This window comes from Arachis stenosperma, chromosome 5 (genome assembly GCF_014773155.1).
Source record: "Arachis stenosperma cultivar V10309 chromosome 5, arast.V10309.gnm1.PFL2, whole genome shotgun sequence".
Lineage (NCBI taxonomy): Eukaryota > Viridiplantae > Streptophyta > Magnoliopsida > Fabales > Fabaceae > Arachis > Arachis stenosperma.
This window is the reverse complement of record NC_080381.1, coordinates 113,736,833-113,749,497: the sequence shown is the minus strand read 5'-3', so window position 1 is coordinate 113,749,497 and position 12,665 is coordinate 113,736,833. Positions and strand designations below refer to the sequence as shown.

General features: G+C 31.8%; 2 protein-coding genes across 2 annotated transcripts; one reads left to right on the top strand and one right to left on the bottom strand.

Moving 5' to 3' along the window:
* Positions 1 to 381: 381 nt before the first annotated feature.
* On the top strand, positions 382 to 1,545 carry LOC130981107 (putative F-box protein At3g16210). Its single transcript, XM_057904731.1, has one exon. The coding sequence runs from the start codon at positions 382 to 384 to the stop codon at positions 1,543 to 1,545; it is 1,164 nt and encodes a 387-aa protein (XP_057760714.1).
* An 8,100-nt stretch (positions 1,546 to 9,645) lies between these two features.
* Positions 9,646 to 10,269, bottom strand: LOC130981106 (ribonuclease S-7-like). The gene is made up of 2 exons (XM_057904730.1): positions 10,177 to 10,269; positions 9,646 to 10,086 (listed from the first exon to the last, which is right to left on the bottom strand). The coding sequence occupies exons 1-2, from the start codon at positions 10,267 to 10,269 to the stop codon at positions 9,646 to 9,648; spliced, it is 534 nt and encodes a 177-aa protein (XP_057760713.1).
* Positions 10,270 to 12,665: the final 2,396 nt, after the last annotated feature.

Sequence of the window (12,665 nt, the reverse complement as noted above, 5' to 3'; positions counted from 1 at the left end):
TATTATTTAGAAATAAACTAAGCGTAATGAGTAATAATTATATATTTATGTTTGTGATTACAAATACAATTTAAGTGCTCACAAGTGATGTCAGCTTCCTTTTTATCCTATTTAAATTTGTGATATATATTTTTGATCAATCAATTTGATTGGTTTTTTATGTAGTCCTATATATTAGAGATTTTGATTAGGAGAGAAATAAATACCATTAAAACTTTTTAAACTTTCTAAACTTTCTAGAGCGATAAAAACGTAATACCATTAAAATTTTCTAAACTTGTATGTTAGTATTCTAATTTTTTTTCATTATATTTTGCAAAGCACAACACAAGCGTAAGATCTTATCTTCTATTTGTTTTCATCTTTTTTTTTTTTATGTAAATGGCAAATCACAGCAATCAGATTTTTAATGATCTTGCATTGGAAATTCTAGCAAAATTACCTGTTAAATCTTTGAAGCGATTTAATTGTGTGCAAAAGTTTTGGCTAAATTTACTTGAAAATCCTGATTTTAAAAGCATGTACTATGAGAATTTAAAATCTAAATCTGCTCATTCATCGCCTCTGCTTCTATGGAGAGAGTGTTCCAAAAGCACTGGAAACGTTTATGGAAATAATGTACATTTGCTTTCTGAAAAGAGATATGAAAATATAGTTACATTAGTTATGCCAAGTCTGTTTGAGGGGTATGATGATTCTAGCTGTGTTTTAGACTGTGTTAATGGCATTATATGTCACTATGTAGAAGGTGGTACTAATATAGAAATAGGACTTTGGAATCCTAAAACCGACGAACATAAAATTATTCCTCCGAGTATTATTATTAATGATGAGCCCGGCTTTCATGGTCATGTAACAGTTCAGGGTTTTGGTTATGATAATATGAATGATGACTATAAAGTGATTCATTGTGCATATTATATGTATGTTTATAATGGAATATTCTTAGAAGAGCCTACTCTAAGAATTTGGCAAATTTATAGTCTAAAAGATAATTGTTGGAAGAAGCTTGATCTTGAAATGACTAAGACGACAAATATAAATAAAGCTTCTGTAGCGTACTTGAATGGAGTATGCCATTGGTGGGGTAGCGAGTTTGCCACTAATGGATTCGAAGAACAGGTACTTGTGTCATTTAATCTTAGCACCGAAACGTTTCAAACTACATCAATTGTTTGGCTGCAAATAAATGATGCTCACCCTACGAGATCTTTGGTAGTGCTCAACGAGTCTGTTACTCTGATTTCTTCTTTTGATGAGGATAGTCGCATTGAAATGTCCATTTTGGGTGAAGTTGGTGTGAAAGAATCTTGGGTAAAACTTTTCACATTTACACTTGGACCTTTCTCCGATCTTCGTATACCAACCGTGAGAATGGGCAACAAATGTGATATAATATTTTTTATCAGAAATGACAGCAATGAATTGGCTTCTTTTGATGTCATTACGGGCAAAGTAATTCACAATATTAATATCAAAACACTCATGTTTAGTACATGGATTTATAAGGAAAGCCTCCTTTCTTTCACGAAAGAAATTAATTGATTAGTAAAGATAAAAATTTAAGTGTAAGATGTTCATAAAGTTTTTGTATCATACTTAAACTGGGTATGAAAAGAGTGTGTAAACTTTCTAAGATGAAAACTAATTTTAATATTCATGTTGGTAGTTGAAATTGGTTTGATAGACTAATTTGTATTACATTCATACATTGTGAAGGGATAGGATTCGATGGTTTTACAACATTTGGATTATTAAATGGTTCAATAATAAAACATATTTTTTAAGTTTTTAATAATTGTTAAATAATTTTTATTTAATTTTAATTATAAATTTAATCCTTTATATATTATTCAATTATAAAATCTATCCTCTATTTTATAATTTATTATTTTATTATTCATTAATAATATTATTAACAATTAGAAACAAAAACAACAACGAAATACATCTTCCATTAATCGTGACTTCCATAAATATTTTGGCAACGTGAATTAACGAATTTTTTTTATTATTGATTCATTACATTGTACAAATTAGCAAAATTGTGTTTGTTGGTAATTCAATCAATCAAATTTCGCTTGATAATATGAATTTTTTCATAATTTAATTAATTGAAAATGTTACACAATCGATTGAATTGCGCTATAAAATATGAGTTTTTTTCTTATTCAATCAATTAGTAGTGTAAAACTAAAAAAACAATTCCATACTCACAATTTTCTTTTTTTTTTTCCTTCTCTTTTAAGGAAATTATAAATTATAAAGATAAAAAAGTTCGAGGAATTTTGCACATAAATTTTTTGGTCTAAACTGTCTTTTATTTCCATGAAATAAAATACTTATTATTTTGATTAATTTCATATGTATTACTATTACTATAATATACATTTAATAAATTTTAATAACGATACATGATACATATACAATTTGTTATAATAAGAACATAACGACGCCTTTGATTTTGACTATTCTCACCATTTTTTTAAGTATATTTTTGTGTCTAACCTTTATAAATTGTATAAAAAATTGAGAAAATTTAGGAGACCCACAGTTTTATTATAATTTGGCTAATATTTAACTAGCAAAAAAAAAAGTAAATAATTTTTTATTATGAAATAAAATTTCACACCATTAAAAATATTAATGATGATTAATAATTAATAATTACAAATCCTAAAATTTACTGACTCTTTAGCATTTCTTTAAAAAAATTTTAATAATTAATATGATTAAATTTTCTTTTGAATGTTTAAAATAAGTTTTAATTATAACCTATGATGCACGGACACTGACACGGACAAGGGACACGACACGACACGGGACACGTTGACATGCGAATTTTAAAATCTTACATGACACGGGAACACGCATACGTATAAAATATAAAATATTTTTTAGATAAATTGTAATGATATTTTAATATTTTATTGATATTAACAAATAAATTAATTTTTTAAATTATTTTTAATATCTTATTATAATTATATCAAGTATTTAAAATATTTTTTTGTTTTAATAAATAATAATATATACTATATCTAAATTTATTTTAAGAATATATATTAAGAATAAGACCGGACACGCTGACACGTAATGATATTTAGGTGTATCTAAGTGTGTCCGGAGAAGAATTTTTTATTTTTTATTAAGACAAGATTTGGACACAGCAGACACGCGTGTCGGACGAGTGTCGATGAGTGTCGTGTCTGAAATGTGTCTGACACGCAAATACGGCAACTCAGCAAAGTATCCGTGTTTCATAGATTATAACTTGATCGTTATTTTTGTTGTGACAAATAATCATGTACTATGGTCGTTTATCGTAGGAATTACAAGAACGAAATTGTGTGTTATCACTTGATTGTTTCAAGAATTTAAACCTGTTGGAGATGCATTTAGAACTAATAATCTTGAAGCATTTATTTTTGTTAATAATTGCAATGTTATTCTTAGAATAGAATTCTATCACAAGTAAGTCTTTAATATCTTCTGTTTAACATTTTTTTATCTAAGAATGCAGGATTTTTTTTATTGTTATCAATTTTTTGGTAACATTATATACAAACACAAACACTATTTTTAGAAAAGTGTTATACAATAAAAAATTTGACTAATAAAAAAATATTTATTTAATTATGTATAAAAAATAACAATAAAATTCAATAAAATAATAAATTAATAAAATATTAAATGATGCGATAACAACAAATAAAATAATAAAAAAATTTAGAAATTTAATAATCCGGAAGGGAATAAGCAAAGAAAAGAATATAAGATTCAAAGATTTTAATATTATTTTCTTATATACAGCCAAACTCATTGGGAATTTATTCATTCTTTGTAATGTTGTATCATTACCTACTTATGGGAAACTTCCCTGCATAATATTTAGTTATTTTCTTATTGATTTTGGCAAATATAAAACCATATTTCATTATAGTATATTTTTAAAAAGGAGGCCGTTTACATAAAGATATTTAAAATATTTTTTTATAAATTTTTTATTTTAACTAATCAAATTATAACACACATAATTAATTAAATTATATTAATTTTATCTAAATTAGATCGAATAAATTGGTTCAATTGAAAATTAGATAAATTAAAGAGTAAAGGACAAATAGGTCCCTGACCTTTTTTTTTGCGGACATTTTCGTCCTCAAGGATTGGAAAATACATTCATGTCCCTGACCCTTCCAAAACGCGGACAAATTGATCCCTCCGTTGAAGTGACACCGTTAGACTCAATGGAAAACGCTGACGTGGCTCCCGTGGCGCTGACCTGGCCGTTACGGGAGCACACGTGGCATGTAGCTTTTCAAAACAGGACACATTAGTCCTCTCACACCAAAATATGTAGCTTTTCAAAACAGGACATATTAGTCCTCCCACCCCAAAACGACGTCGTTTCACCCAAACCCCCAATCTTTCACATTTATGAGCCCTAATCCTTCCACAGATCAGCCACCTCCAACTCCAACCACCTCCTGCCTCTGACTCCCTCTTCCACCACCACGGCACCACCTATACTGCCCCTCCTCTCCTTGCCCCATCCCCCTCCCTCTCCACTCCCTCGCTTACCCGAACACACTCTACTCCCCTCCCCTCCCCATGCGCACCCTCCACAACCACCGTGTCTCACTGTTCTGTTCTAGTCTTATGATACAACTACATTGGTAAAAAATCCAACAACCAAAACCTGTGCATGAACCTTCCTAGAAAGCTCAAAATCTTTCATCTTCACACAAACAATCAACACACTTGCAAAACTAAACCCATTATACCCAATACACAATCTCCTCAACTCCCCATAAAACCTCAAAGCCTCACCAAACACCCCATTACGCGCATACCCAACAATCATCGTATTCCACGACACGAAATCCCTCTCAGGCATTCTATCAAACACATCCCGAGCTTGCTTCATCATGCCCAATTTCACATACCCAGAAATCATATTGTTCCAAGAATACAAATTTCTAGCCTCCATTTTGTCGAACACCTTGTGGGCACTAACAAAATTGCCGCAACTAAAGTACATACAGATCAAATAGTTGGCCAAATACGTAGTGGGACGTTTGAAACCGGTGAGCTTGAGATGCAAATGGACCAATTTGCCCTCACGGTAGGATTTGGAGGCGGAACAATGGCGCAAGAGGATGGCAAGAACACGAGAAGGTAAGTGAATGCCCTTAGGGTGGAAGTGATCGAGAGATGAAACGACTTCGTAGAGGGAATGAGCGTTGAGGAGAGACTTTGAAATGCAGAGCTTGAGGGATTTGAAGCGCTTGAGGTTGTTGAGGGGTGAGAAGGAGAGAGGCGATGGCATTGCAGAGGAAGAAGAACATGTGAGTTGCTGTTATGGTTCATCGTCATCTATGTGTACGTGCGGTGGTGGAGAAGCTCCGGCCACCATGGACGGGGGATCTAGGTGAGCGAGGGAGTGGAGAGGGAGGGGGATGGGGCAAGGAGAGGAGGGGCAGCGTAGGTGGTGGTGGAAGAGGGAGTCAGGGGCAAGAGGTGGTTGGGGTTGGAGGTGGCTGATCTGTGGAAGGATTAGGGCTCATAAATATGAAAGATTGGGGGTTTGGGTAAAACGACGTCATTTTGGGGTGGGAGGACTAATATGTCCTGTTTTGAAAAGCTACATAGTTTGGTGTGAGAGGACTAATGTGTCCTGTTTTGAAAAGCTACATGCCACGTGCTCCCGTAACGGCCAGGTCAGCGCCACGGGAGCCACGTCAGCGTTTTCCGTTGAGTCTAACAGTGTCACTTCAACGGAGAGGTCAATTTGTCCGCGTTTTGGAAGGGTCAGGGACATGAATGTATTTTCCAATCCTTAAGGACAAAAATGTCCGCGAAAAAAAAGGTCAGGGACCTATTTGTCCTTTACTCTAAATTAAATTTTAAACATTAATATTTTTTATATAAAGTCACTACAACTCTGTCCAAAATACCCACATTCAAAATTGCTAATTCCAAATGTATCCTTTGTCAAATCAAATTAGGGTTCAGTTATGTACTTATCTCATCTGCTCATCTTCTCGGTTTAGGGACCATCATCTTCTCAGCTGGAGCCGCTACTCCAACTAACGCTCGCACCAGGACCACCACCTCGTTGTTGCCGTGGTAGCCACCGTGAGTTGGGTGAGTCGCCGTCGCAAGCTGAAGTTAGTAGCCACTCATCTTCTCCCATCGCAGAACGCAGGACCAGCACGTCAAGCACGACATCAGCGTCGCCGTCGTAGCGTTTGTAAGCTGAGTGAGTCGCCGTTTAGCCAACATAGGACCAATCTTCTTTTCCACTGTGTTCCCATCTTCTCTCCTTTTGCCAATGCAGGACCATCTGAAGATAGGTTCTCTAGCCGCCGCTGGACAACCACCTCATCATCGTTAGCTTGCCACCGTGACCTTGGTTAGTTGCTCTGATCTTAATTCGTGTCGTGATTACATAATGTATAACTGATTTGTATATTCAATATTCAATTTTTCATAGATAAGTAGTGTTAAATTTTAATCTATGAATTGAAGTCCTGAGATTTTTTTATAATTTTTTTACTTTCATAACTTGTTAAGATGATGGTTATACTGCAATTTGTGGTATTGAAATCATTCCTGCTTGCATTTGTCTAGCTGTAGAAATCTGCGAATTGAATTACTTTTGCATTATTTGTGTATTCTATGAATTGAATCTGCAAGACCATCCCTGCTTGCACTAAATTTTGTAGAATTCCAAAAATACTACGCTTTGTAGTCAGGTAGATTTGAGGACTGGAAATTTGTTCTTATTAGGCTAGAAAATTGTTCATTTAGGTGTATATACTACTAAACAGTAATGAAGTGGCCTTCTCTGTGATTCTGTTTTGGGTTAGCTTTGTTTTGGTTTATGATTGGTTTATGGAAGGGAGCAAATTTTTAAAAAAAAATAAAGAAAAAGAAAAAAAGTAGTAGTACGAGTATTTTTTTATTATCAAAATTTTTCAACTTTTGTATACTAGATTAAAGAGACAATAGTTTAATTAATACTACATTTCTTGCAAGGTTTATTGAAAGGATTCAATAATGTTTTGAAAGGATAAGATAGCAAAAAGTTAAATCTACCTATAATATTGGATCACACTGTTGGACTTCTAAAGTAATAGTATTATACAATAATTATTATTTGCTTAATATTTGACTAATGTTATCTCCATCTGTTGTATTAAATTTTTTTTGGAATTCCTTGAAAAAAAAAACTGAAGGACAAGATGGCTGAGTTTCAGGTTCATTTTTCTAAACTTATCTCTTTTGTTTTAGAATTGTGTTTAATTCGTTTGTATATAATGTGTCTTAACTCACGCTTATAAGAAAATGTTATGTCATAATTGTTTGTGAGATTTTGTTTTATTAAATATGTTGGATGTTAGAAGTTGGCCTTGCCAATAAGAAGGTTTGGAATTTTATATTTTGAATTGTAAGTATGAAGTAGACCTACTTACAAAATTAAGATTAGATAGAAGCTAATATCATTTTGTTTGAAAATTTATGACCAAAAGCCTAAAATGGATTTGACGCAAATGGACACCATCAATTCCTAATTTGATGAGCACCAACAAGACAAACATGTTGCTGAATTGTTTTAATGACATTGTGTCATTGTGCACAAGATTTAGATTTTTATGAGTTGCATTATGTCTGTATAAAGAGACAGGGTTCACTAACTTTGGAGATTAGAATCACTTCAGAAGAAGTTCCACCATTCAGATCACTATGTTAGTTCTATTTACTCAAAGAGCCTAATTGATCCTGGCTTGGCTACTTAGTTACTTATTTGACTTGGTTTGGTAGAATGGCAAATGAGAATGAAGTGCTTATTCTCTTTGGTGACATGCCACATACAAATGTGTATTTGTTGAATCTTTTGTTGTATTTACAAGAATGTATTAATCTTATTTGTTATTATGTAGAAGTTTAAAATTGAATTGATATTATACGTTTTTTTGTTTATCTATATAAATAATGGATTTTTTACTTACTATCCTATCTTTCTTTAAATATTATAATTATGTACGAAGAGAATAACTTAGCTGTGATGGTCTTAATATATTAAAACTGTTCAGTTAGTCACGGTTAAACTAAGGCTACAATTCATTTAAGTATGTTGATAATGAACTAAATCAAGAAAGTACTATATTCACTTATTAAGGAACTTAGAAAACTGTTCAATTAGCTACGGTTAAACTAAGGCTACAATTCATATAAGTCTGTTGATAATGAACTAAATCAAGAAAGTACTATATTCAGTTATTAAGGAACCTAGACATAGTTTCTCTCTTGCCCCAAGTTGTGTATACTTCAACTTTAACCCTTTTAAACCGAGAGGCTTCAACTTGTAGTAGCACATTGTGGAGTGTAGCGACACACGTTACAATTACCATTTTATGCACAATATAAACTAGCAAATTGAGCTTATACAAGAGCCATGCCCATGCATATCCGATTTGGGTTTAATTATTATTAGTCCACTAATTAAACAACGTTAACTTGTTGGTGAGAGAAAAAAACTTGCTTGTACGACTGAAAATGATTAGTACATTATTTCTTATGTCCTTTTAAACTCTTAGAAGGTCGAGCAACTTTTTATATCAATGGCCCCTCATTCCCCAAGAATTAATCATCAAATAGGGAGGGTGAATCAAAATGAACGGTTGAGTTAATATCAAGTAGAGTGGTTAAAAAATACGGCCAAAACAGAATGCTTCCATGGCATCTAAGATGTAATTGTAAATATGGCCTTTATGCTCTCTTCTGCTCTACATTTCAAGGGCTACAAAAGGTTCTTTAAAGGCTTGGTAGCTTTGACAGTTTGATTATTCATACCAATAATGCATCCTGATTTCTTCATCTACTAGACTTCTGATCTTCAACCCGCTTGTATATCTCATTAGCTCGATCCTTTAAATAAAAAACCAAATGCAACATAAGTGGATTAAAATATTTATTAACTTAACACAGAGCTTGAAACCTGAGGTTCGTGACAAACAAAAGATAAACAATTAAATACGACTATCATGGTAAAAATGACACATGAAATAACACACTACTCATCACAAAAAAATTAAGCATGACCCGGTTCTAAACAGAGTCAACTGGATTTTAAAACCGGATTTAAAGAATAATTTATTAATCGAATTTTTTAGATACAACTAATTAAAATGTGACATGTCAACAATTTAAAAAAAGAGATGTTTGGAGTATTTATGAGAGTATGCCCCTTCCAAAAAACTAACCGTAAAATGTAGGTAGAACCGCAAAACAAAAATAGCACACAGAGTCAAACATATTCTTTTTTTTTTTTTTTTTTTTGGTCGGTGGATTGGACAACCCCCAATCCTAGGTATCCCAATGGATTGGACAACCCCCAATCCTAGGTACACAACACACCCACACACTCCTCACATATTTATCACATTTTTTCCTCAATTGCATCCTCTAGGGTTTGAACCCTAGACCTTGAAGTGGGGAGGGGGGAGAAATGCCACACACTCCTCACATATTTATCACATATTTATCTGGCCATACAAGCATATTTATTTATGGGAAATCAATAGTTGATCCCTATTTTTCCCACTTAATAATAATAATATTGGATACAAACAAATATTACACAGGTATTTTAATAGCATTAGACTTTGTTTTGCATAAAATAACACCTTTGGATCTATTAACAGGACATGAAATATATTCGGCTAAGTTAGCATCCAGGTACACACGAATCTCCCGCAATAACACTTCACTCCGATCTTGGAAGCAAATAAGTTCGGGTTCAACTTGATGAGTCTTAGTCTTTTTTATTGCATTAACAATGTCAATGCGACTATAAGTTTTAGTTCTATGAGGTATTATTCCAACATTCTTAAATACAACTAGAATATCCAAAAATTCTGTAATAAATATAGCCTGTTTAAAATATTCAGATTGATTAAACTTTTTAAGGCTACACGTTCCATGTTTTTCCCATTTTTCAATCCATAACTCCATATTCGTTTTTTCTGATTTTAGACTTGACCGATAATAGTTAAATCCATCTTGCAATGTATCAATCTACAAGAACAAATCATAAAAATAATTAATAACTAATTTATTATATAATAAGATAAATAAAAATAGATAAAATCTAATTAATTAACTCACCGAACTTCTCTTAAAATGATCCGCTGGCTTTTCAGCACAAGATTGTGGCCAAAGACCGTGTATTGTGAAATAGTTTGGGATGTTTGCCTTCATCATTCCAGATGCAGAGACACGAGTAAAGGTTGTTGGCCAAACAAGGGCAAGTTTAAAATATAAGAAACTTTAGGGGCAGCAATTTTTTATGTTTTGTGGCTAGCAGTTAATTATCAAAAGATGAATAATCTCTCACTATTAGATATAATCTCACACCATTAAAAATACTATTAATAATTAATTGAGAGTTATAAAATACAAAAATTACTGACCCTAGCACTCCTCTTAAAATATTAATAAGAGGCATTAATTAGTGAGATGAATTTAGGATGCAAGTGGGATAACGTGAAAAACAATGAAAAGTGAGTTCATATTGAAAATTTAAAAAATTTAGAGGGTTTTGGAGGGAAGGGAGCGAGTTGGAGAAAGCGATGGTTGTTCTCCTCCCTCCCTCCCTCTTATAAATCAGAAATGAGAATTGAATAGCCAAACAGTATATTTCATTGTACATCAATGATATATACTAAAGAAGAAATGTCGTAATGGCAACATGCATAAAGGAGAAAAGCTACTACTAGCTGCAGTATGGGTCTCTTAGGAGCTGCAATTCATAGCTCAGGAGAGTGATGAGACGCCACGAGAGAGAGGTGAGAATGAGAGAGGTGGGGATGGGTTCAGGAAGGACTGAGCTAGCTTTTTTTTTTTTATTTTTTTTTTGAAATAAAACTGTCAAACGGCGTCCTTTGCCTTTTGGCTTTGGTTTTTTTGTATTTTCAAACTTGTTTGGTTCATTCCTTTTTTCTAAATTGGTCAGGTCTAATCGGTTCTACCAATTCTCTTCTTTGTCCGGTTTCTTACACTATTTGGACCGGTTTTGATAATTATGTTGTAATTTAATGTTGTTACCTTAAATGGATTTTCAAATTTAATTCAATTCTATTACATGTCTCTTTATGATAAATATTATTTTCATACTAGTATTTTTTTTAACAATTGTACATAGATTTTTTAATTTTTTAACTAAAAAATAATTTAAATAAGTGATTAATTTATAACAACCTTATTTTTATATAAATGTCAAAAATATTTAGTGTAAATAGTATTTTTCTAATTTAATAAAGTTTGAGACAAATGGTATGACAAAGAATTAGAATACCTCTCTGCATTTCCATTAGCATACATGGCAATATGCATGTGTGTTGCAGTTATCGGTTACCATTATTATTATCTTATTTAAGGAATTATTCCATATATATAATAGGTTAAGACATGGTCTTTTAATTATTGTATTTATATCTCTATATATATAGAAGTGGTCATATGACATGTTCAGGCTTTACAATTTTCTTCATCAATCTTCATGGATTTTAGTTTATTTATTATTTTTATTATTACTATCAATAGTCAATAATAATGAAGATAGCACATTTCACTTTACTCAGTGAAATTTTTTCATATCAGCCTATTCCAACAATTTGGTAAATTTACAGTATAAAAAATAATTGTATGTTGACAGAAGCTTAAGCTTGAAATGATTAAAAAATATGTCATAAAGTTTTTGTAGCGTACTATGTCAATGATGGAGTATGGGAAGAGTATGTAAACTTTTCAACATGAAAACTAATTTTAATATTTATATGTGAGAATAATATTTATGGTAGGTTATGTGAAAGTTGGCCATGTTGTGGAAGCGTTTAATTTATTCAACCAAATGCAGCATCAAAGTACTGACTACTGACATAGAATTTATTGTATTTCTAAATCTTATATCTAGTTGTATCAAGTAGGAGATCTCTTATTAAAGAGGAGTACATTGAAAATTTGCTAATAATCATGTATGCAAAATGCAGTCACCTTGCATCTGCTAGAAGGGTATTTGATTTGTAGAGGTTGCCAATGAAATATTAATAGAGACCGAATTGAATATGAACTTATTTGAGAAATATAGAAACTGATACTAGGAAATTATTTGAGAAATTAGAGTTTGTATAATTTTAAAATAATCAACAATGTTAGATAATCTTTTAATTTGTCATGTCATCCTTTTTCTTAGCTAATTATGTGTTTTCTGTCAACAAAAATAACAGTGTTTGACATTGATTATTTCTGTTAAACTTAATAATTTTTTTAAATTATTTTTCTCAACATTAGAATGTTTTGATTTTGAATATCATTTTTGTAATTTATTCTTTAAAACTATATAAGGTTTCATCTAATGGTGTAAGAATTCATCAAATCCTGTTTTTCAGTCTCATCAAGTTTGAGTCATGAAAATAAAAAGTAAGGGAAAGAAAAAACTAATGTACAAAACATTATCATAATTTAGTTATTACCTACAACTACAAACTCCTACCCTCTTAGAAAATAGCAAAAGAAACTGAAATTGATTGGTAAAAAAAAATAATAATAATAAAACTACCCCCTTCTTTCTATCTCTCTGGTTAACTACAAAACTT